At 36.9% G+C, this 26,439-nt stretch overlaps 1 protein-coding gene across 1 annotated transcript; it reads left to right on the plus strand.

Moving 5' to 3' along the window:
* Positions 1-380: 380 nt before the first annotated feature.
* Positions 381-25,346, plus strand: LOC149043708 (uncharacterized). The gene is made up of 20 exons (XM_089210682.1): positions 381-533; positions 4,264-4,611; positions 7,934-8,188; positions 11,280-11,552; positions 16,623-16,673; positions 17,502-17,590; positions 17,791-17,846; positions 18,773-18,951; positions 19,300-19,410; positions 19,532-19,550; positions 19,684-19,714; positions 20,464-20,767; positions 20,936-21,046; positions 21,497-21,687; positions 22,364-22,486; positions 22,726-22,796; positions 23,330-23,370; positions 23,560-23,656; positions 23,740-23,839; positions 24,247-25,346. Exons 1-20 carry the CDS (start codon positions 467-469, stop codon positions 24,310-24,312), a joined length of 2,583 nt encoding a protein of 860 aa, XP_089066808.1. The 5' UTR covers positions 381-466; the 3' UTR covers positions 24,313-25,346.
* Positions 25,347-26,439: the final 1,093 nt, after the last annotated feature.

The raw sequence follows: 26,439 nt of genomic DNA on the forward strand, positions 1-26,439 counted from the left end.
TGCATCTCCACAGGGGATAAATCAATAGAGCCCGACCTTGATTATACTTAGTAGCCTTAGGAAAAGAATCCAAGGTTGAAAAACAAGAAAGAGGAGTAGAAATCTGTCTGTTACAAGTTATTTTTTATTTGCGTGACTTTCATTTACGCGCGCGTGATCGATCGGTGCCTCTGTTCTCATTCGACACATTCGGAAGTTTTACGCATAGTTTAATCCGAATGGAACATTTCTCCGGAAGAAAAGTCTCTACAATTCATGTAAATGTCCTAAGCGTCTAGCGTAAATGGAGTTTTCGACCATAAATCGCACCATCCATCATGTTGTTAAGGCAATTTGCCGACTATGATCGTGACACTCGGTCCCAGTCTCAAAACGAAGAAGAGCATTCTAGTCCATCCTTCAAGTGACTTCCGTAAGATTTAGACACAACCTTCCCTCATTGAAGCATCAGCAAAGGTCTGATAGGATGGTGTCTTTGCGTGAATATGAAATTTACTCACTCTTTCTTCTGCTGGTAAAGTTTCACGGGTCAGGTAAGTGTGAAGTTATTCTTTCGTACAAAGGATTTGACAGTATTTTTTTACCATGTGCCATTTTAAGCTTGGACACTGAAAACGCCGACCTTTATTGCTAAACGCAATTTTCGTCAAAATGATTTCCGATTTCCAAGGTGGCTCTCAACAGTTTTTTTATTTAAAAATTTAGATATGTTGTTGGAACTTCATTCCCGTGATAAATGAGGTCTGAATAACTATGATACGATAGAAATCAAGAGCAAAGGATTTTATTCTTCAAGTGTAACAATACATACGTTCAGAATTTAACATAAACATTGAAACTTAGAAGTGCAATACTTTCTTAATTAGTGTGAGTTGTCTTTTTAGCCATGAGAAAAGTTACTGCTTTGTCAGGTGGCTTTACATTACAAACATAATGGCTATGCAAACCCAGAAGAGAGTAATGCCATATGCACATAAACTCTTATCCTTGCCATCAATCACTCATTTTTGAGAAGAGCTGTTACCAATTTTTCCGCTCATTATTGGTGCAAATAATGACCTCAGCAAGGATAATTGCTGTTAGCTAAGTTGTGTGTGACTTTTCCTTTAGGCAGCAATCAGGTAAAAAGACTACATAATGCACTTGGATTGATAAATGAGCATTGTTTGCTCATACACCAACAAGTGGGATTTATCTACTTGACCAGCTTTTAGCTTTATGCACATATGATTGTAGTATCCCATAATGGTAGTCGTTGACAACTTATTTTTGTTGTATAATTAAAAACAGATAAGATTTTAACCATTTGAAATCTTTGTCAAGATATCTTTGCTTATCATATACAGACTGAGATTTACTCTAAGCTGAATTGACAAAACAAATAAGGATTTGTAATAAAATGCACAAATCCTTATAGGTAGGATGGTTTTTCTCACAATTGAGAAATGGCCATCTGACTAATCACAAGATGAAGATAAAATTTTTGACCACTGAAAACAGTAGCATGGGTTTTTTTGCCTTTGTGTTGTAGGGGCTGGCCAAAGTTAATGAAAGTAAATGTTAACAAGGTTTTCTGGTTGCTGACAACTGTAGAATTGTGACTTCAAGGTTGAAAACAAGAAGTCAGCTGGACTTCATGAAATTTGTGTAAATCATTCTGATTTCACTTCATGGAAACTGATCACAATCTTTGTCTACTGATCTACTATTCTTTTGCTTTGATCAGTCCCTGACATTTGCAGTCCAGGAAAATAAAGTGGAATCTCCTCTAAAATGGTACAAAAGACTTATATGTCCAGATTCTGACTCTCACAAGAAAGCATTGCAATCCACCTTTGTGATTTGATTCGATCATGCTTATGTGAATGAGCAAAAATTTGTGCTTCAAATTGGCTTATCTCAGGCTTCCAATACTTGATAGGGAAAAAAAGACGAGAGCAAATTTGGCTTTCAGGGTATAATCAAGGATTCTACCAAATCCTGTTCTTTTTATGGCAGAACTATATTCCTGTCTTGCTGTCTTGCACACAAGTAGAACATCAGAGGGCTTAATGACACAATGGTACATGTACAAAAAAAAGCTGAATTTTCATCTTTCACTTGTATAAAGCTTTACAGTACAGTGTAAGAAAAAATCTGTTCTTTCTGTAAGAAATTAAGGTTTAAAAGGTTGGTTAATTAATAATTCAATGCTATTAATATAAAGCACACTTGGTTGCTGTTTTTGTATTTATTGTGACAGCTGCTTTGGTTATTGCTTTAAGGTGAGGTGAATAGCTGGTGGCAAGCCACTAGTGAGCTTGGCAATCAATTTATAGAAAAGTACTTAAACAAATCCACCATAATTTTCCATCATCTACTTAAAAATAGATTCCATGTTGCTATGCACCTGTTCAGTAATAGATCACATATGATGTCAGAATATGGTAAGAACAAAAAAGTGGCACATAAGATGCAGCTTTCTAAGCTTGCTCTAGTTGTCAGTTATGAAAAGAGAGCAGAATAACAAACAGCATGACAGTAGTAGGGGAGTAAAAAAACAAGGGAGACTACAGTACTGTTTACTATGGTGCTCTGCTTACTTACTGAATGCTGAGAACAAGCTAGAGGCAGTTGAGTGTGTCACTAAATAAATGTTCTTTGCACATTTTGATGCCCTCTATGATTTATAACTGTACAGAGCAAGGGCAACGAGGAACCTATTTGTTTTATTTAATAAAGAAGCAAAAATTGTTAATGGTGACATCACCTATGCATTTTCCCCTTAATAGATCATAATTTCATGAAAGAACCAATCAAAATACATGTAGAATTTAGCATATTATACAAAACCTTATTGATGGCAGAAATGAGGTCAAAGATATTCAAAGATGTTTAAGGAGGCACAGTACAAGTTTTGAAAATTGTTGACATCCTTTCTATGGCCAAGGTTATAGAAAATAGAAAATTGTGTTTGATTTCTTTTTTATTTTGATTACATTGAAATTTTTATGCCAGCATAATACACCTAAGTTTTTGGAAAATCATGCACAAGTGACAGCTGATTGATCATTGCATTGTTGTTTGTGCTGTCATTGTTGTTTTTACCTTGTGTTATGTGATGACTTCAATGATAAATATTTTATTAGTATAATTGCTCACTCAGGTGATTATAGAGATGTGCATGCTCTGATTGGTCAAGGATTACATCATATCTTGTTATAATCACAGAGAACAGGGTGATTATAGCAGGAGCCCTAAATTTCAAAATGGCTGCTTCATGTTCTGTCAAATGTTTGTGAGGGAGTGATAGATGCAGTAGAAGAAAATTAAATTGCAAAGAGCATGAAAGATGCTGAAAGATTAGCAGAACACTTTTCAAAACAAAGGGATAAAGTTTTTGGTATAAAAGAATAAACCTCTCAAAACTGCTTGCTCATCTTGATACAGTGTACAGGTAATCAACACAATTGTAAAAAAATGTGTGCAATGCTTTTTTCATTTACAAAATTTATTAAAGAATTTGAAAACACCTGAGTGATTATATTAAAACAATTATTTGCTGAATTAAGGCAAAGGGAAGATCATCGAATAATACTCACTTGACCTTTGGCAAATATTTGTTCATTTTTATTCACTATTATGTTATTTTACCTTGTTAGGGCAATGAAATGAATGAAATATGCTTTGGTTATACACTGCAGAACAGGGCAAGGATAGGGAGAGAAGTGATGCATGTGATTCTTGATTTCTTTTCCAAATTTTAGGCATAATTTTTTCGGCACTGAACTTTAAAGCCCACAAAAATTTTGTTCTGGTCATCAAGAACTCTTAAATGGTTCCTTTTTCTTCTTTCATGCGCATCTTATGTAAGATGGGTACTCAGATAAGGCTGTACAAAATTTTTGATAACTAGAAGCCAAAAGACCAGAAAATGAAATGAGTGGAATAATAAATCCCTCATTTGATGTTTTAACATATAATATGTGTGGGCATTTCCACTTTCTATTTTCCACCTCAAAAAGTTCTTCTTCAAAAGATTTCTACAAGTGTACCACTTTTAAATTTTGAGCCTTATTTCTTAGCAAATGAAAGTATATATTTGAGCTGATTGATATCAATGAATACCAATGAATTGCATAGTTACACTTATTATTGTTAAACTGCATGCTTATGCTAAAGTGCATCTTTGGTGGACTCTATTTGAGCCCTTCTTCTTAAATATTATCCTTACACTTGTAACTAAAGGGCTGAGAATATTATGTTTATGGTTGCCTATTTTAGGGGGTGTGGATGTGTATTTCACCCAGGAACCTTCTAATCCAAGCTACTTTAACAATGGTAGTGATGCCAACCTGGTGTGGGACTACACTGATTCACATAATAAGATTCAGGACATTATCTACAGTGTTCTGGTAGATGGTGCATTTGTCAGAATGATGGTTAATGGCAGTCGTGGTGTCCAAGAACATCCTAATATTCCTCCGCCTTACAAAGGAAGAGTTAAAATTGAAGGAAGAGCTACCCTGGTTATCAAGAACATCAACCCTGGAGACAATACCAAATTTAAATGTGTTATGCTTGGAAGCTTTGTAAGGACGATTGAAAGTACAGTTCAGCTTATTGTGGCAGGTAAGTATTACAGATATAAACATAAATAATCAAACGTAAATCAAATGCATTCAACTCATGTCTTTCATATTTCTAAGATCTGGAGAAAGTAAACAATAGCATACATGTGCACAAACCTTTATACGCAGGGCAGAAAGTGGCTAGCTTACCTGACTTTTGGGAACAATAGCGCTTCTTTTACTTCGCATGAAACACCACACTCCTAGAAGGAGAAAAGAAATCCTACCATTTACTTTGCTGTTTGTCACAAGGAAGAAATCAATGAGTTATCAGAGAGTTATTGCTTTATTCTTCTGGCACCAATTACTGGGTTGCTCTGTTATGCATAGATAACCATTACTAATATATGAGTACAGAGATTTTCTCTTAGCAAAGCTTTCAATTCAGGATGGTCAGTTGAAACTAGAAACAATCCAACTGGTTTTGATTTTATGATTTTGCAAAATCAATGAAGGAAAATATATTGCATTACCAATCACAGGCAGCATGTGAAATTAAAATGGTGTGAAAAAGATTGTATTGCTTTTCATGCCTTAAAAAGGGACTTGCCAAATGCAATAAAAGTCGGCTCTGCGTCATTTGCTGCTTCCTGAGGATTATATGATCTTAGAGGTTTGCAGATGTAAATTTAGCCAGCAGAATGGTGACTTCCTCAAGTAATTTCTGATACTAAGAAGCAAGTTGAGACTTGAAGATTTGTGTGATGGAGCGCAATTTTCCTAAAGTTTTGAAAGCAGCAAAAGGATGAAGTCCATAATTCAAGCTCTCTATGCCTGTGAAAGACGCTGAGCATGCAAAAAGAAAATTATTCAATATAGAATGATGTAATAGTCAATATAGCTTATGTAACCTAAACTTTTCAGAAAACTTTTCATGTACAGTATTGTGCAAAAGTAATGCAAACACCTGTCGACGAAATTCGGCGAAATTCCTGGCTTTTCGACGAATTCTTGACCGAAACGAAACTTCGACGACATTTCCGCGAATTTTCGAGGCATGTATTGTTTTGAACGGCTCGAACTTTCGGCGACAAATTCCTTGATGGCGTAAATGCGACTCGAAATTTCGAGCGAAAATTCGTTCTATGTGGCGAATTTTCGGGGCGAAAATTCGTTGTATTGTTCATTCTTCTCAAAAAGATTTGGTTGAATTTGTGGTTGGTTACTACACTATGTAATACTCCCATAAAATTTCCCGCTACGATTCCAGTCTCCGCGCGCCCTATATTGTTTACAACCATCGCAACACTCGGTATATTAATTGTGTCGATGCGTTTGGGATCATTTATGTACTCTACTTTTGATAGTAATCATGGCAAAAGTTTCAAATTATTCTAGAAATAGAATCGAGATCCTTCACAAGCAAGGCCTCCACCCAGCTGAAATACTGAAAGCGTTGAAACACGAAGGGTTGCTGGTGAGCTTTTCCAGTATTACGCGCATCATTAAAAAGTTGCGACTTACCGGTTCCGTGGCAAATTTACCTCGATCGGGAAGACCTCAAAAGCTGTATACGGAAGCAAAAACTTTCGTAGATCAGCAAATGCGCAGGGATGACGAGACGACCAGCAATACGATAAAGAAGAAGCTGGAGAGACATGGAATCTGCGTGAGTGCGTCCACTGTTCGTAGAGCACGCAAACAGCAAGGTTGGACTTTGCAGCGGACCGCCTACTGCCAGCTAATCCGCGACGCAAATAAAGTCAAGCGATTAGAATTCGCACAACGCGTCCTAGAAAGTGGTGACACTTTTCACAACGTGATTTTTAGCGACGAGTGTTCGATTTTCCTTCAGGCGTATCGCCGCACTTGCTTTTCAAAAGCGTTGTACTTAGGTTAATTTTAAAAACTATTGCAATCATTTGAGAGTTTATTTCCATGAAATACATGTCTCTTGATCGGAATTGCTATTCATCCCAATTTACTTTCATTGCTGTAAACTGATCGAACTCTGAATTGGATATGATGGTTTAGGCCTCTTTAAACGTCAGTAAACTGAAGTTGATGTGACGCTTGGGACAATTTTTCCGATTTACTTTCGTTGTCAAACACAAATCGAGCCCAGAATCGGGCGTGATGCTTTTCGATATTTTGACCTTTTGTCTACTGTGTTTAGCCTTAAATATGAAGTGTCTCCGTCCCAGTGACTGAAAAAGACTGGAAATACGTTTATATATATATTTCGTGTTGCGTACATGAGTAGTAAACAAACTTGATTACTCGCGAAAGTCTATTGTCAGTTCGAAGCGAAATTTCGAACACTAATGATCGAAGAGACACTTTCCGCCGCGAAGTTTCGCTTTGAGGCGAAAATTCAACGAAAAAGCGCCCTTTGTTCAAACGAAATGTCGCTTGAGAGGCCTCGAACTTTCGATCGAATTTTCGCTCGAACTTTCGACGAAAGATCGTTAGAACAAATAACGAAATTCGCCGAATTCCGTTTGCATTACTTTTGCACAATACTGTATAAAACGGAAGCCCAAATAAATGTTCTTTGAACAAACTTTTTCATCTTCTTTCTGAGTGTTTACCTTTCATTTTGGACTACAGTATCTAAGATGTCCTAACAACATTAAATACATTTAAACGAGTGTGATATTGAGTATGTAACTTCTTTGTCATTTGACTGTGATTCAAAGTTGAAAAACGTTTGTGACATCTCAATACTCATGTACAATTTACCTCATTGTTTGCTGGAACGATTTTCTTCACTTGTGAAGAATCCAAACTCACTTTTTACAATGTTCACTTGCTTGTTTTTGATCCTTTATGACTCATGAACAAAAATTGTTTGAGCTCACCAGCCATTACATAATCTTCTTTCTTTTCTTTCATTTAATCATGCATTTGCTAAGTTCTGTTGGCTTATTTAAACTGTAGTACAGTACCTGTCACACCGCTTCTCTTTTCCTATCGTATTACGATAGAAAGATACCAGGTTATTATGGCTTAAAATGGGCAAACGAATCATCATTTGCATTTGGTTTTTGTATCCCAAAGCCAATCCATGTCTAAACCCTAACCCTAAGCAAGTAGCTTAGAAGCTTGGGTCCTTAGTCCAAAGAGTAACTTCCTGAATTATCCCTTCATTTACTAGGCTGAGGCTCTGCTTTATAATTGAGCTTGTAAGCAAGTTCTCCAGTAGCTAGTGCCAGGTTGACTTGTACTGAATGAAGTTTGAGCCTCCTATACTAGCTGGTTGTTGGGTACCAATTGCTGGATGCTTTGGTATATTTTATTGAAATTGGGTAAATTTCAAGACTGAGTCCAAGCTAGATTTGCTATGCTATATGAGGAATGATAATATCTCTTTTATCTTTCAGAGGCACTACTTATAAACATCTCTTTAAGAGGAAAATATTACATTGAAGGATCCTCTGTCACCATGGCCTGTGAAGCTTCTGGGAAACCATTGCCGGATGTAGCATGGATTAGAAATGGAGTGCTGGAAAGTTCAGGGAGGAAAGCTACGTTTTTAAAGTTCGATAATATAAACAGAAGGGATGCAGGACAATACACATGTCGAGCCAATAACTCAGTGGAAGTCACTTCTGTTGACACATCAATTGTAGTTCAGTGTAAGTATATTTTAACCTTAATTTTCTAAGAGAAAGCTGACAATTGGTAAAAGTTATGTCATCTGAGAAATTACAGTTTTCTTTACTAATGGCTGAGATCAGCTGACAGGTGCGAAAATCGGCTGAAACTAAACCTTTCAGATCGAAAAGTCTGTAATCTGATTGGTCTCTTTTAGTTTACATTACATGCAAACTACCTTGTTGTTTGCAACTTTACGTTGACAATAATTAAGTTTGGCGTCCTTTTTCGTGTTAATTGTTGTTAAAGTAATTATAATGAGGTTAGAAACGCGTAGGTGTTGTTTGGTAAAAGCATTCTAATCCAAGCCTTTATTACTTGATAGTTTTGTCTCAGGTCGTTTAAATGTAAAAAAAATTATGCATGTTGATTATTCTTAACTCGCCAGTAAAGAATTATCATTGCTATTGGAAGATAATGGAAAGCAGTTTTCCCTTGTCCTGCTTCATGATGACACTAGTTTCAAATCCCGAGAAAAAGATGGTGCTTAGAACTAATATTTTCAAACTTTGATCCGTTTGACAGCTAAGACTCCCAGAGGAAAGCAAGTTGCTTTCTGAAAAATTTCACCGTGTTTGTGAACACTTTCAATTTTCGCATTCTTGAAACCAAAAATTAGTTTAACTTTAAGATCTAACCTTACATATGATATAAATTTCATTCGATCTTATAACGAACCCCATTCGTAAGAACGAAACTCATGTAACAGGTTACGTTGTCATTCTTTGTGATTATCATGATGGAAGAACGCCAAGTCCGTCTCTGTGAACTTCACTGTATTTATGTGCTCTTTTAGTTGCAATATACCACTACATCTTAGCTTTCATTCTACTTAAGTTTCTTGTGGTTCAATAAACATTGACGAAAAGCATTTGGCGAAAATTACTTGACGAAAATCACCTTGGTTTCGTTTTGCGTAAACTGATGATAATCTTCGTGACAATAACATATTATATTTCATTAAACGGGTAGCGTTCCATAATTGAGTGGCTACACATAACCTAAGAGTTTTACGCAAATCATAATCTTTGTCATTTCTGCATGTTTTGTTTCATTTAACAGCTTTAGCGTGGGAAACGAAGTTTCTAAATGATATCCCACTGTTTAACTAAATCAATATTGTAGAAAATTCTTCGTGATACAAAGATCTGATTGGTCACTGACTTTCATCTGATTTGGTGGCTCCTTAAAGAGCCATTTTGAGCGACCTACAAGGCAATGTCAACAGAGAATTAGGTGGAGCAGGGCGCGTTGGCTGCCGTTTGTATATTTTGTTTCAGCACCTCGAGCCTCCACCACAGTTTGATCAACTTTTTGCAAAACATGATCCATGTATTTTGCACGCTTCTTCGGCGTGACCTTCCTCTCCCAGAACTTCTTTATACAATTTACAAGCTCCTGCTTGTTGTTAGGTTTTACCTTTGACTCGAAGTAGAACTTGAGTTCACGCCAGAAGGTTTCATGGGTTTAAGGTCAGGATTCTTCAGGGGGATTACGCCACCAATTGAACTTTTTTCCTAAAAGAGAGCTTGCGCTCGCCTACACGTGGGTGACATTAGAAGTATTTTTTTTTTTGTAAATATATATTTACAATTTGAAACAAACAGTTTTCAAGAATTGTGTCTGAAATTTCTATTTGTTACGAACTTAATTTTTTGGTCCAATTTTTAGATCAGAGTGGAATAAAAAATAGCAATACTTCGGCTGTTGATACACTATAACCATATCTAAAACCATACTATTCTACCACAAGCACAGTTATCCATTTCTGGTTTAAAAATAATTTCAAATTTTTAACAGTTTTGGATTAGCTAGAGGAGTTTGGTTGACAGAAGAAAAGAACGATTTAGAAAGCTGAAACCATATTTAAATATCGCGTTCAAAATATGTTTTAAGAACTTGATAACATTTCTGGTTCTTCTCGTCCTGGTTTATTTTCGTTGACTTTCAACATCTAATTATGATGCCAGTCAGCAGAAATTATACATATGATATAAATACAGTGTGGCAAAATATCCTGAATTGTGTCCGGGAAATTGCCTTCTTTTCAACGCAGTAGAATTGCTATAAAGGTATCCAGGAATTTGTGATGAATTCCTACATTCATTTAGTTTCCCCAAGGTTTTTCATTCAAACAAGTAGTTTACATACTATTGCCAGTGCAAATTTAAAACACTTATCATATTTAGCCTATTTTAGACTCTCAGGAAGTAAAACGAGCCCCGGTAGTATGAACACCACCTGACCAAAATCTCCCTGGTTTTACGTTTTGGTTTTTCGCTCTGCTGCTGCTAAAGCACTTTGCAACAGCAAACTTGAGGAAGCTTGGATTGTTGACAAAAAATTGAATTCTTTGTTTGTTTTCATTTTTGGTGGTGGAGTTGAGCCAAAAATCCGTGATGATTTTCAAGATGCTCCTCTACCTAGAAGCATATAGCCTATGAGGCCCTTGACTTAAGGTTTCTCTTAAATTGATCAAGGGAGGCTGTGTTCCTCAGGAATTTCTTAGATAAATGTATCATCCTGGTACCAATTGAGGAAAATAAGGAATGTCTTAGATTCAAATTGGGTTTCCGCTTTTTTGCGAGATGAGATCCTCACACGTGCAGCGTCTAGGGCACTGTTGCACCCGTCTTCTGGCTCAAAATTAAGCTGTTGTTCATGAGCGGCAACATTTTTATGTCCGTTAAAATATAAAGCTGGGCTTCGCAAATTACTAATTTTTATTAACAGAGGATTTAAAATAGCTATTCCAGTAACAACATAGTTGGTGCTATTTTTCTTGCTGCAGAAATGCCATTGTGTTTCAGTGTGCAATGTGTAAGTTAAAGTATTTTGCTTAAAGTCAGAATTCTAACCATAGGTAAATGACTTGCTACAATTTTCCATCACAAAAGCGTTATATTTTCTACCCAAGACACTCCATGGACTGGTACAAGATTAAAACCCCCTCCTGTTGCATTATCATGAACCTTCTAGACTTTCATAAGAGGTTATGATTTACAACCAGGCGAAATGTATGAGCGATGAAATAAACTAAAATTGAGATTTTGATTTGATTTAAACTTTTAGACAAACCTGAAGGTGTGAGGCTCACCACTAATGCTGCACAAAACACCGTCACTGAAGGAGACACTGTTACGTTCAAATGCATAGTTATGGCTGCTGTGCCTCAAGTGTCAATTTACAAGTTCTATTTCAATGGCAGCCTCCTAAGCAATAACAGAAACAGTGAGTTTATTCTCAATAACGTCAATCGATCTCAGCACTATGGGGAGTACAAATGTGTCCCACATAATGACGTTGGAGATGGAGCAAAAGCCACTGTGAGACTTAACATCGAGGGTGAGTAGGAACATCTTTGAGCATTTTTAAGTACTTTGGATCTATAATCCAAAACGGGAAAGATGTTTTATACCAGTTTACAGTGCGTCAATAAAACTTCCCACACAGTGAATCATTACAACCCCGAACAGGGAGGAATAGAGACCCTGGTGATGAGGTTGGCGTTTTGTGCTTGGTGATCAACACATGTGCTAGTTAGCAGTATTCTCAAGCAGATGAAGAATTTTGTTGCTGTTTCTGATGTTTTGATCAGATTTTCGAGGGTAGGGAATGTTTTCTTTAGATGTAATGTATGATGTCAGTATCAGTTGAACTGATATGTTATCGAAAGGAATTAAAATGTTGGTTTGCAAAAATGAGCCAAAATTAAAAAAATCACAATGAACAACCTCGAGTTAAGAAATCACCAGTCAGTTATATGCTGCCTTCAATCCTAATAAGTCTGGGAAACTGCAAGTAGTGTTTGACTACACAGCCCGATACAAAGGGACATCGCTCAATGATCAACCACTCAGTGGTCCAGCCTGCTTGGTGTCCTCTTAAGATTTCGTCAGAAACCACTATCTCCCTCCTCAGACATTGAAGCAATGTTCCATCAAGTAATGGTTAATCCAAACGATGTTGATACCTTAAGGTTCCTTTGGTGGCCTGACGATGACTTATCTAAGGAGCCTGTTGAGTACACCTTTTTTGTAACACGTCTTCACCAAGTGGGGACAATTTTGGTGTTCGAAAGATAGCTCAAGACAATACAGGAGACTTTGACAATGACGTGATCGACACAGTATTGAAGAACTTTTATGTGGATGACTGATTGAAATCGGTGCAATCAAATGAAGTCGCCTGTAAATTGAGAGAAGATTTGTGTGTCCTATTGTCAAGAGGTGGATTTGGATTGACTTAACGGTTGTGTAACAGAAGGGAAGACCTCAAATCCATTCCAACCTCAGATAGAGCTTCAACAATATTGTATTTGGATTTAAATTCTGGTGTACTCCTTATTGAAATAACCCATGGTGTTCATTGTAACATGGATAGCGACATATTTATCTTCAAAGTACCACAGAATAAGCCCTTCACACAAAGAGGGATTCTATCAGTGCCTAGCACCATTTATGATCCACTTGCTATAGTATCACCAATCACCTTACTAGCTAAAAAGGTCCTTCAAGATCTCTGCAAACAAGGACTCACCTAGGATGAAGAGATAGTGAGAGAGAAATATAAGTTTTGGAGACCATGACTATCTGATCTACCTATGCTTTCAAGTGTTGCATTGAGCAAAGAGACAAACGATTCTGCATGTCTGTGGCCAATCGCCTGGCAGTGAAAAATGATGGCTCAGAACCTTCCCAGTAGAACTTTGAGCCAACAAGCATCAACCCAGTTATTAAAGAGGGAAGTTTGGTTCAGGGGCCCTAAATTTTTGTGGGAAAGTGAAACATTGTAGCCCAACCATCCAGTCTCATCAGTCAGCATTTCTGAGTAAGACCCAGCTGTCAGAGGTCAAGCTCGAACAAACCATGTTACTCTTACGGAGGATAAACAACCTCTGGACCGAGTGGTTCTGCAATATTCGTCATGGTTTAAGCTTAAGAAGGGAGTTGCTTAGCGTCTGAGATTTAAGAAGAATTCCTTAAAAGCAAGAGGTGCTTACAAGAGGACCCTGTTGATCCATTACCTTGTGGGAGGCTGTCGATAGACGGATTACGACATGCAGAGGCTCAAATAATCCCTTACGTGCAAAAATTAGTTTTCTCGCTAGTGGTTAGGGCCCTCCTAGACTTGAGCCCAGGAGAATCCGGGATGTGTAAATTAGAGATTTTCGGCTCATTTGGTTCCGTGTACAAATTGAGACCATTTCTGGACGGAGCTGGAATATTGAGAGTTGGTGGTCAGCTTCAAAATTCTTCTTCGGATTACTAATCGAAACATCAATTGCTCTTACTTTCAAAGGACCATGTTACCAAGCTGCTCATTATGGATGTTCATCAGTCTGTGGGTCATCTAAATCAAGAAAATGTTCAGATCAGTTTGAGACAAAAGAACTGGGTCTTCAAGGGACGGGCTGGTCTTTGAAAAGTACTCAGTAAACCCCCGTTTTCTAACGTTGGCATAGATTTCTTTGGTCCACTGTAGGTGAAACAAGGCAGAAATACAGTTAAAAATGATGGTGTCTTTTCTCTTGCTTAACTATCCGTGTGACTGCCAACAAAGTCAAGTTTCAACACACTAACGCTTTAAAATCTATTTTCATTACGGTTGATCGTGGTCGCAAAAGGAACAAATAATTACAAGTTATTACGAAGTAGAAGGAATAGGAAAACGCAAAACAACAGAGGAAATACGATCGGACAAGGGAAGACACTTACAACGTTGTATGACTTGTAAGCACGAAGAACGGAAAAGCTAAAAACGATCGCAGGGAAGGAATCACTGATACTCCGATGTTAAATTTTTTGAAAAACTTTTTATGAATGAGATAAAACAAAGCAGAATTATGCGAAAAAATCTAACAGAATACAAATCACGGTGAATGAAAGGAATGCGGAAACAATAAGAAAAATGTGCGTGTAAAAGCACAAAAGTGTTATTAGGGACGTAAAAAGAAAGAAATCATTAAGTGAGAATGCCGCAGTAACAATCCGAGCAACCCACCTTGAAGTGACCGAGTCTCTCGAAACAGACTCGTTTACTTGCGCTCTTTGCAGATTCATCAGTAGAAGAGAGACGCCAAAGATGATAAGAGGTAACAATGGTATGAACATAAGAAGCGGAGAGAGAGAAATCCGTGAAGCCTTAAACAACTGGAATCAGCAGAAGATAGAAGTTTTCCTACACCAGCTAAACATCAAGTGGAAGTTTCATTTCCCTGGGGTATCACACATGGGAGGAGTCTGGGAACGCATGATTCATTCAGTGAGAAAGATCTTAAGAGTCCTTTTCAAGTAACAAGTGGTTCTGGAGAGGCACTGCGAACGTTGATGGCAGAAGTTCAGGGAATTCTTAATGGTCGACCATTGACTATCAACAATGGCACACAGTCCTACTGATTCGGAATCTTTGACTACGATCCATTTGTTACTTCGATTGCATTTAAATTTGCCGCCAGGAATCTTCGTTAAGAATAATTTGTACTGCTAACGTCGCTGGAAGCAGGTTCAATACCTTGCTGACGTATTCAATACCGGTATTCTACGTATTCTGCCAGCAGGTTCAATATCTAGATGGCAGAAATGGATCAGACCACGTCATAGTTTTGTTGTTGGTGACTTGGTTTTAATTCCTGATGAAAGAGTTCACCATAGTCAGTGGCCTTTGGGTCGCGTTGTCGGAGTTCACCCAGGAAGAGACGGCTTTATCCGATTTGTCAAGGTTGCTACAAAGTCCTCTACATTCACAAGGCTAATGTCAAAGCTTTGTTTCCTCGAACAAGAGATCCTACTCCCGAAGAAGGGCTCTATTTAATCTACCTGACTATCTTGTTGTTCATTGAAAGTGAAAAAAGCCTTTGAATTTGCGAACCAGATGTACGTGAACTTTGAACACTAGCAGACTAACTTAAGGGACTCTTATGTTAATTATTATTTGAATTCTAGTCGCGCAATACTTAAAGTAAACTTAAGGAGCTGGAATGTAGCAACTAGAATTTGCATTTCTGTCTATTGTCAAGCAACTGCGAACAGATTTTGTATTGTTTTTCTTTCAATTGAAATACTATTGTGATGTTCTGTTTCGACTCAATTAAGCCCGCGTTTTTGCATGAGGTTGTGTAAGAATTACGTAGTGCTGGTAGCATTTTATTTCTCGTTTTCGTTGCATACTTCTCATTACTAGTTGATATCAAATAAGTCAGTCGTTTCGTTAGTTTTTGCATGCAAGCGCCGTGTTACTTTTGTTCAAGAGTTTCACCATCAGACCTGGTTACGCCACAAATTGTAAGTTCGTTTTTATTTCATATAGCTCTGTCGTTAGTCTTGTTGTTATATTTGTAAGAATTATTTATTTTCAGTCGAATCACATGTACACAACTACACATCAACGTATCTTTACATCTAAATATTCGTCTATAATCAATAAAATAATCAAGCGAACAGATTAGCTGTGCATTCATTTTGTGGCGAACCTGGCGCTACAATACCTTCTCCATTTTACTTTGAAATGCACTTTTTTCGATATTAGAAGAAACCATTCGGCTTCATCTTAAAATTAAATAGAATTAATTATTATAATATATCATATTAGCATATTAACACTTGACTCTTTGTCACTTAACCTTTTATTTCAAAGTTGGCCCCGTCCATTGATATCTGTGTTCTATTGAGTTTAACACTGAAAGGTCAGTTCTTGTTATGGGCCTCTCTGTAGTTCTTTGACATTTCGAATGGTTTTTAGTGATAGTGTTGACAATGATAATAATTATAATGATGATAAGAGTTATAAAATTATCGATGATAATAATGTTGGTGACAATGATATTAATAATAATAACAGTTTTAGGAAGTATATTCCTTCACACCCAGAACCTCCTTTTTATTTGTTCTCCTTTTGAGGTGTGCATCAAAATTTCGAAGTCATCACAGGCTTAAACTATAGGTTTACAGGAAATCTACATGTGCATGTGTTTTCAACATATGAAACTGGTATTATGACTACTTCAAAAGACTTTACTACATGCCATATAGGTACAGGCAGGTGTTGTAAAAAAAAGTTTGCATAGCTTTTTCATAAGTACGCATTTCTTTTTCTAAGAACCTTGTTTATCCAGCCTGTGCTGAATTCCAATTTTTCCAACAAATTTATTATTTTTTTAACATTATTAAATCTCCTAGTATCAGTTAATATTCTTGTAATTAAAATAATTACATCAAATCTTGCAGATGTATGGCAGATTATTTTTTCTCTGAACCTCCTAACATTTTACCTTCCTTCATACCCAGAACCGCCGTGAAAAAAAATTTAAGCTAACTTATTATTATTATTGTCATGTGGTTTGAGGTTGGTATGATGATTAAATAAAATTTAAAATTGCTTTTCGATCAATTTAAGTCTTATTTTTTTTTTCCTCAGTTCAAACAGTTTCAAGTACAGTTGCCACTTCATCCCAAACAACTCCCGCGGGTAACTGTTTATTTAAAGGCGTTTTTTTTTACCACCATGTAAAACTATGTCATCATAACAGCTTGTTCTTTGGTGTTACGAAATCAGTTTGAGTAAAAGACAAAGAGTGAATTAAGTCACTAAAAGTCTGGAACTTAGCGAAGGACTGTAGACTCACAAACAGTCACAACACAGACTGCTAAATCTATATCAAAATTGAAAAATTTTTTTTGCAAAGTTGTTATTATTCCGTATTTACCTTTCATCTAATACAAACTTATACAATTATGTGAATCTTGTCAGGAGTCATGCAGCGACGCAAAAGATCTTTATGTAGTAGGCTGTACCTTCTGCAATTGAAGGAGTAAGAATAAGCATAATTACAGATGTATAAAAGTATTCTTTTTATTTCTCTAAAGAACCCATCCAGGTGTAGTTTAATGAATATTTTGGGGCATATTATGCTGGATATCTTCAAACACAAATAACTTAATTCATGTGACGCTGCAAAACTATTTTTCAAGGGGGGTGGGGGGGGGGGGCAATGCACCATGGTTTTTGTTCCAGAAAGTATAATTCAATCCCTCTGTGGGCCTACTTACACATGTTTCAAGTTTCTGTATCAAATATTAAAACACTGTGAACAAGGCTAATCGTAACATGTTCATGCTATTACGTGCATCAAAACATGAGTTTACTCTCGAGCATACTGTCAGAACGATCTCTGCTGGGATTATTGAACGATGTTCAAGCTGAACTATTGGTAGATGGAACCACTTCTCAGCAGTTTTTGTGATCCCAGGCTCTTCATGTTTTTTGTAAATGTAAAAGGACACGGCTTTTCTTTAGCTTCAGAAAGCACAGAAGTTTACCTGACAGCGACAATACAGGGGAACTGTAGCAGACGTTCAGAAGTTGCTGCGAAATTTCCAGAAATGGTTAGATAATCTACTTGATCCGTATACCGGAGTGTATAGAATACTGCCATAAGATTTATCATTATAATTAAAAGGGAATCTTAATCAATCTGCTCTTGAACGAAATCTCAATATTTCTGTTAAAAAAATAACATTCTGAACGATCTTCAACTATTAAACAAGTATTCGAATTTACATTTTTTCTTCGAATGTCCTTCTAGGCTTGTCAAATTGCCTTTAAGTTTGGCTGCTTATCCGCTAACACCGTGAACACCAGGTAAGGTGCAGTTTATCTCGACACTGAAACAACAAGCGCTAACGCAATCTGTGTTTTGGGGCGGGGAGGAGCTTTATCTTGGTTTGGTGTATTTTAGCTTTAAACTGGTGTCTCTGCTCTGAAAAAATTTTCTTTAATGCAAAATAATCTTCATTTGAAGTACATTTTATTTAATGTACAGCAATGACACGAATTAATTTTATTGACCTTGGTTTATTAAGTTAGATCTCAATGTATTTAACACTTAAAAGTCACCAAAGTACAAATAGAATGCCGAATAGAACACCGTGCCGTAAAGAGCACGATGCATAAATTATGATTGATTATATATGCAATTGAAGCTGTGTGCTTACTCAATTTTTGTCACGCAAGGTACGCCTTCGTCGAATTGCTCTCGCTGTAAACGCTTTCCTTTCGGTAACATACTTTGTTTAGCGCTGGATTCTTTCGAATCTTTAGGCTACTCATTACATAAAAAGTCCAAACAGACCACAAGACGCCTATATACCCAAGTGAAACGTCGCGTATATTGAGTAATGCGGGTCTCCTAATTCATAAAGTAACGTTATTTTAATTGAGGTAGCGACAATTTTTTTCACGTAACAAAGACAACAACAAGGTCCTATAATGAAAATGTTATTTATTGTAACAACTGGCTTTGTATTGTAATCGTAATAAGCTTTCATGGGAGAGATAAAGCAAATATTAGGAAAAGGTAATGTAGTTCTATCCTCCAAAGTTGATAAATGTTTGAATAGGTGAGGAATGTAAAAGCGGATGAAGAAACTACTTGCAAACCTGAGTGAATTCTTCCCACGATTTCGTTTTGTTTAATACCGACTGTACAATCAGTTATAACTTATGCGTCTTGCTCTTTCCTGCACGGTGTTCGATTCGGCATTTTACATCCTTCCCCCCTTACTTAGGTGTGGCAGTGTTGTTCTCGACTTCATGATGAGGTTCAATCGAAGTATAGTCGTCAGCAATGTTTTGACTGTCCTGTTGGATGCTGCCAGGCAAGACAAATTCGGAGGTTTTAAAGTCGATCTAGAATCAATTAAACAAGTTTTTATATCCACAGACGGCTCGGAAAGCACAACGAAAGGTACATTTTACAAATAAATATTATTGTTACACGTATTCGTCCGGAGATGGACTTTTTCTAATTGTATCCCGTATCTGTTTAATTAAAGATACTCAATTCTGTGAGTCACATTTTTCAAAGTTGTGTTTTTGTCGCTGTTTTTGTTTTATTCAATCAAACAAAATCTTACTTTTAGAAATTATTGTAGAGAGAGTAGCACCTTGCTTTTCCTTAGTACCTAGCCAATTAGAGTTAACGGTTTTCGTTTATGAGCGTAAGCTATGTAGTTAGAGCAGTGTCTTGACCACGATCACTGTAAATGTTGTTTGAATTTTACCTGATCAAGCTTTGTATAATAATTCATTTTAGGTCCTAAGGAATGTAACTGCCCATCTAACAACGTCTCGTTAGCCATAAATGGGGTTCTTGCCTTCATAATCGTTCTTCTAATTATTTACATAATCTGGCTACATAAGAAAGGTAGGTAAAAAAATTCATAATCTATGATAGAGGGTTTGGCTGCAAGATTCATTATTAAGCAAAAGCAAATCTTGACCCACATCCACATCATTTGTCTTTTTCTTCTTTCGTTCTTTTTTAGGCGCTGTTGGGAAGCAGAGGTAAGAATTTGCTGCCACTTGGATTGTGTCGATGTAATGTAACAGATATGGTATCATCTTCTAACAAACTTCCATTTAAAACTGATGAGATTCTCAGCTCGTCATAAATATTTGTATGCTTTCTCAATTGTAGGACTTATGAAGATGAAAGAGGTGTTTCCTACGTAAGTTACAGCTAAGACATTGAGGTCATGTTAGTGTGGCCTGTAATTATGTAATCTCACTTTACCTCTACTCTCTAGAAGGAAATAAACGCTTGTAACAAATAGGAAGGAAAAAAGGTGTAGTTCTACCAAAAAGGCATAATGCATTAATAACAGGTACAATAGAATATAGGAAGAAGTTTGACTCGATAGGGTCTTTGTCCTGGGATCATGTCCTTTACCAAGCTGCTCCATCGATTTTCCTTCGGTTGTCCCTGGTTCAACTGCGTGGTTTCACTTCATAGATCGCTAACTGGTCTGCACCCGGTTGATATTTGTTTTGTAAATAATTTTTTTTTTCACGCCGTTTTGGCCGTCTGTTTATCTTGATGCCTTATTTTCAAAGCGTTAGTCCAGGAGCTTAGTACAGCAAGAGTTTTTTTTTCGTGTGTGCATTTGTCAAACAATTGCACTACCAATCGACGATCTTCATGTTGCAGTTTGTAGCTGTAACGAATATGCTATGAACCTCGATCACTGCATTGGACATGGTAGTTTCAATGGCAGAGAACAAAGTGTTAGTAATAATAAATATTAGTAATATTTAAGGACAAGAGATTATAAACTACTAATAATCTCTTGTTATGAAATAATATAAACGCTTGTCTGATGAAAACGGGTAAACTGATTTTTATAAAAATGTAGGAAATTTTATTGGGATTAATAACAGACTTGTATATGAATACCTTAACGGTATGTTGGTTTAATAGAATGAAACAGGATTAGAAGATAGCGAACCAAGTCTACCCGATACAGCAAAACTCACCCAGCCTCCTGCGGAATACATGGATCTCATAGAAGTCAACAAACATGATAGAAAAGCACAAAGTGCCGCTTCAGGTGCTGATTACGTGCCTCTTCATCCGTTAACACGCTGCTGGGAAGTTCCAAGACACCACGTGACCATAGAAAAAATTATTGGTAAAGGTGCTTTTGGTCAGGTTGCCAAGGGAACAACAGTAGGACTTCAAGGGAGTCCTGAAGCGACCACAGTGGCTATTAAGATGCTTAAAAGTGAGTTCTTGAACTGTAAATTGAATGACAGTCTTGGCCTACAGTCATATACTGTTACCGGGTTACGTAACTTTTGGCTATTTGTCATTCGATAACTTGTGTCGCTATTCGACATTTTGCATATTATTTCCGTTAACTAAATTTTACTCCTTGTTTTTAACGCTCCAGCAAACGCTACTGAATCGGACAAGAGAGATTTGATGAAAGAACTTGACACAATGAAGCAGCTGAAACCACATCCTTATGTCATTAAACTTCTGGGATGCGTTACAGAATCTGGTAAGCTTTGATTATGAGGTCCAATTTTGCTGTACATATTTTGCATCTGATTTACTCTGTAACGCTTTCTCGTCATTGATAATTTGCTTCAATGGAAGATTCACTGCTTCACAATCGCGCACAAAAAACAACCATCGCATATGGTAATTTTATCCTTTTTTAGCTAACAGCGACGCTCTTAGATTTGCTGATAGACGAAGACCAAATATTTGCCATTGTACAAGCCATTCTGTTGTATGAGCAGAATCGTTTTTTCTAAGGGAATATTTGGCCTGTATCTTCTTATGAGACCGTTACAAAGTTTTTCAGCTTTTCTTCGTAAAACTACATCTTGTTTTCGTGCGATTTCTTCAAAAGTATTGAACCTGACTGTGCTATTTATTTATTTTACTTATTGCTAATTTTTTTTAGAGGGAGAAATATATAAATGAAACTGTTTAATTTCTTCAGAACAGCTGCTGGTTTTGATTGAATATGTGCCTTTTGGGGATCTGCTGGGTTACCTGAGAAAGAGCCGTGGATTAAAAGACACTTACTTCAAAGACCCGGAAGTCAAACCACTAACAAATCTGACGTCACAGCAGCTGATGAAGTTTGCGTGGCAAATTGCTGATGGAATGAGTTATTTGTCCTCAAAATCTGTAAGTTAATTACAAAGGCACCAAAGAAGAACAATTTTAAAACAAGGTGTATCATTATGTGAAGCTATGTCTTGCATAGAATAATATGTCTTCACAAGATCACGCCCGGGATATGCAAACGTATTCTTACCGTCTCGTTGAGGCTGTTTCCGGGAACCCTACCAGTTTTGACGTCATCACCAAAGTTATATTTCAGTGTGCGAATGGCGATATTTGTGCCTCGCTGCAAGTGCACCTCATCGAAATTAAATATCTGGGTTTTTCTCGTGTAGGAAAATGCAGAGATGTGAATGAATAGGATCTTTTATTCAGCTTAAACTGAGTGTACAACGAATATCCATTTTAGTGACAAGAAAGAAAAGGAATTAAGACTTGAAATTCAAAAATTCGTCTTTGGTTGCTAAACTGCTACATTACAGAATCCTATTTCGAATAAAATCTTAAGATAAGCTTTCTATGAAATAATTAGGTATTGCAGAAATGAAGTAGTTTGCTTCCCTTTGGAAGATGGAGCAGTAACTATAATAATTTTAATTTTCTGCCATCTGGAAGAAAGAGAAATACACACACCATATTATGTCGCTGGATATTTCTATATTCCTATCTGAATCATTTCATTTCAGTTCTTTTTCTTCTGAAATCGCTAATTTTTGCTCTCGTATCAATGCTTTCTTAGATCATTCACCGAGACCTTGCGGCTCGTAATGTGTTGGTTGGACAAAAGGAAACTTGTAAAGTGACAGACTTCGGAATGGCCAGAGATGTGCAGCAGGAAAATATTTATGAACGAAAGACTAAGGTAATCAAGAAAGAGGGGAGGTGGGGGCGGCACTAAATATCGTTCAGTTCAATTATCTTTCACAATCATTGTTGTGATAAAGCTGATATACTCCTGATCTCGATGACAAAATCCTTGGATGGGACCATAATGAAAACAGCCATTTGTATACGAGTATAATTTTAAATATCACTGTCTTTGACCGGTCGCTTCCTATAATTTTTTAGCTGTTTCAAAAAAGTGATCTTTGAAATCTTTAGGGCCGTCTTCCAGTGAAGTGGACAGCTTATGAGGCCTTGATGTATGGTAAATATACCACCAAAAGTGATGTGTAAGTATACCCGATTATTACCCGTAGCAATTTTCCAACAAGTTTTACCAATAGAATAAGAGGAAGGGTAAGTTTTGGGCTCGGTAAAGAAATAGAGAAAGATGTTTTTCATCCTCTCACGAGCGTTGGACAATGAAAATATTCTTCACTCCCCATGAGGAATCGAACCTCAGACCATCTGATTCCGCGCTCCGATGCTCATACCACTGAGCCACAGAGACTCTACGACTCTATTCTCTTGCATACTGCAAGGATCAGCAATGTCGATAGAGTCATGTTTGTAAATAAAAATAAGAGAGAGAATCGGAGCGCGGAATCCGAAGGTCTGAGGTTCAATTCCTTGTGGGGACTCAAAATTTTTCCTTCGTCTCACAATCGTGACAAGACGAAAAACATCTTTCTCAAATTTTTTCAGTTTCAATCAGGACATGAATTCTATGCTTTGTCAAAGAATACATATATTTTAGTTGTCGTATAAAATGTTTATGTCTTCAGTCACCCAATATATATTTGTTTGATTTGTCTTTCTGCAGATGGAGTTATGGAGTTTTGCTGTACGAGATTTTTACCATAGGTAACATCGAATGGAAATTTATAAGGCCCTGTATATGTTTTTTGCTATATACCATGTTCAATTAAGCAATGTAAGGTGTTCACTTAGAGAAACGTAAAAAGCTTCAAACATCAAATGACATGGGTGGTGTTTCAGTGAAGGTCGTTTTTTCGTCACATTTATATTTCGATGGTCTTATGGCTCTTCCAGGTGGTTCACCTTACCCACGAATGGATGGAAGAAAAATTGCAAACTTACTTCAGGAAGGATACAGGATGCCTAAACCACAACACGTTGATGAGGAATTGTAAGTGTTTTTTCAATTCGTTCTCTCTCATCCTACAAGGAAACGTTCTTTAAATCTCTAACAGATCATTTGAACAATACCAGGTATCAGATTATGATGAAGTGCTGGAAGAATGACCCAGATGCAAGACCAACTTTTACTGAATTGAAAAATCAGCTTAAGGACATGGAAACCCTACACAAGGTGAGAATTTTCTTCAACATGAAAGTTTCTTTTCACGTTAGACCGACTAACTTAGGCTTAGCTAATTAGGGTTTTAAACTTAATAGCGTTTAGCTTAGATAGCGTACTTTTTACGAAGTTGGGATTGCATCTTCTTGTTATGTCACTGAAGCTAGCACTCCACGAAAAACAAGGAGGAAGCGAACTAGAATGTCCTTGCGACAATTGACTCATTATGGTTATTTAAAAGATGGTATGATTATTGCAAAATTTTATTGAGACGCACAAAGAGCAGCAAACGACACCGTAAAATACTTTCTTGAATTTGTTTTGGTGTGAAAAGTTGACCACTCGGGAGGATAAACGCTTATAAGGTAAGAGGAACACTTTTTTAATGATGCCAATTATTATATTATTCTTTTCTGCAGAAGCTGATCAACATGACAATGTACGACAAGCAGTTGTATGCAAACGTCGAAGATTTAATGGTGTAGTTAGATAGATTTCCGCGGTATATGACCGGCTAACAGTTTGAACACTTTGCCTCAGCAAGTTTCAGGGCTGAATCATCTTTTCCTCACACGCTTATTTGGTAGAAAAAGCCATTTTGTGTTAAGCAATTAGGCTGGAACGTTATAACTCAATTGATTTTATATTCTTAAACGCTGTAACGCTTTTATCAGTTTACCGATAAAGTATACTCTCATTTTCTCTTTTACATGTTTAGCACTTACACGCATGCTCGACACAAGCGTTGGAGTTCAGTTTATTTTTTGACTCAATTCTGAAAGGCAGGATAATGCGGAAAATATCCAATTAACTAGATTGACGAGATCTCGTTCTGTGTGCCGTAGTTGTCTGCAGTTTTAGTAAATTGCTAAAAAATTGTTTTGCCGCAAAACCCGCTTGGTTTTAGGAAAGCTATCCGGCGCATAAACTGCTTTCCTAAGACCGCATCTACCTGCGGTACTAACTCGAAATACTTTTACACTGAAAGTATTATTAATTAAAAATTAGCCTTATCCTAATAAAAATTATAATTGGCACATTACTTGTGCAATCGTCTTAGCTTTGAGAGATGAATTTGCTGAAAATTGTATATAAAATTTTGAAGATTTTTGCCCAGAGGGAAATGACTATTTCCTAACTTTTCTACGGGAAACGAAATGTAGAGAAATTGTGAAATACATGGTATGGTAAGACCACAAGAAGCTAAATTTTAAGATTTGATTTATGCAGGTAAATAACTTTATCTCCTAGGATTTGTCGCCACAATCAGAAGCATGTCGCGAAAGTGTGATGATATTTTAACACCTACCATTAAAATGCACAGGTTTTACCCCTGGAGATGTTTATTAAATCATTAGTGCTCTCTCGAGTAGCCTGGAGAGGATAAAAAAATAAAATAATAAGAACGGGTGCTGACTATACAATTTTGGAACAGTCAACAAAAGTTAGTGCTCTGGGAATTATTGGTAGTTATCGTCACGTAAACTGCTGAAAGAGGAAATAAATGGATTTATAACGGGACATACAGTGCACATTGCTATCACTGGCGTCCAGAGTATTGTCTTTGAAAAAACCACTTAACTTTTCACGAACAATTCCTGCAAATGCAAAGTGTAATTATAGTAAATGATGCGATGATAGCAGCTGAGTGAAAAAAACAGGGGAAGGGGTGGGTCAGGTCGCGTACTGTTTTGTTGGTACTATCGCGCAGTTTATTTATTTCGTTCTGTTTTACTAGATGAACGCCTGGAACCGGTTAATGAATCGAAGTCCCCGCATTTTTTTTAATTAAGTGGTCTTGCTTAAAAAATGGACGTAAGCCGTAATCAAACAATCTTTGTCTTTCGTATAATTGCTGTATGTACTTATTATAATATGTGTACTATATTTAACAGTTGTTCCATGAGCCCACATCTGATATGGATTGGCTATACCAATCTCGTATCCAACAAGTCAGAAACAGGAACCTATGGAATAATTGACCGTACGACTTGACCACTGAGCTTGTACAGATGAAATGTTACCTATAAATTCCTGTCGGTTCATTCTGTCGATTGAATTTAAAAAATTGACCCCATCAGAAAACCTGGGTAGCTAAAGAAAGCAAAAGGGAGAAGTGTTTAAAAAAACCCAAACCCAAACCTAGAGGCTTCACAAAGCAGAAAAAAATTGTTTAGGCTAATATGTAGTTCAGATTAACGCTCGAATAAAATATGATTTGTGAAAAGCTTCTTAATAGACACTCTGGTCTTTTTGCTTTATCGTTATGTAAATGAAATGGGTATATTGAAGAAAACATTCAAGGAAAGATGACACCCAAGCCATGGGGTAAAAAATGCGGGGTAGAAAAGTTAATTGCTTTTAATAAAGCAAAATGGGACCCAGCTACGCGAATTGTTTCGTAGATTTTATCGAACACCAATTTCTCAGTCAATGCAAAGGCCCCAAACCTGAACTATGCGGTCGCTACATCGACGACTGTATCAGCGCCACCTCCTCTACCAGAGATGAGCTGACTCAATTAATAACCGTTATCAATTCATTTCGCCTGGCTTTGAAATATACCTGGGAAATTTTGGACACTTCTTTGGCTTTTCTAGACATCAAAATTT

Source organism: Pocillopora damicornis, chromosome 6 (genome assembly GCF_964200805.1).
Source record: "Pocillopora damicornis chromosome 6, jaPocDami1.2, whole genome shotgun sequence".
NCBI lineage: Eukaryota > Metazoa > Cnidaria > Anthozoa > Scleractinia > Pocilloporidae > Pocillopora > Pocillopora damicornis.

Excerpts from the sequence above, each read along its gene's own strand:
- LOC149043708 (XM_089210682.1), top strand. The coding sequence starts at position 467 with ATGGTGTCTTTGCGTGAATATGAAATTTACTCACTCTTTCTTCTGCTG. Across the intron at positions 534-4,263 it reads GGTAAAGTTTCACGGGTCAG|GGGGTGTGGATGTGTATTTC; the intron begins GTAAGTGTGAAG and ends TGCCTATTTTAG. Across the intron at positions 11,553-16,622 it reads TGTGAGACTTAACATCGAGG|TTCAAACAGTTTCAAGTACA; the intron begins GTGAGTAGGAAC and ends TTTTTTCCTCAG.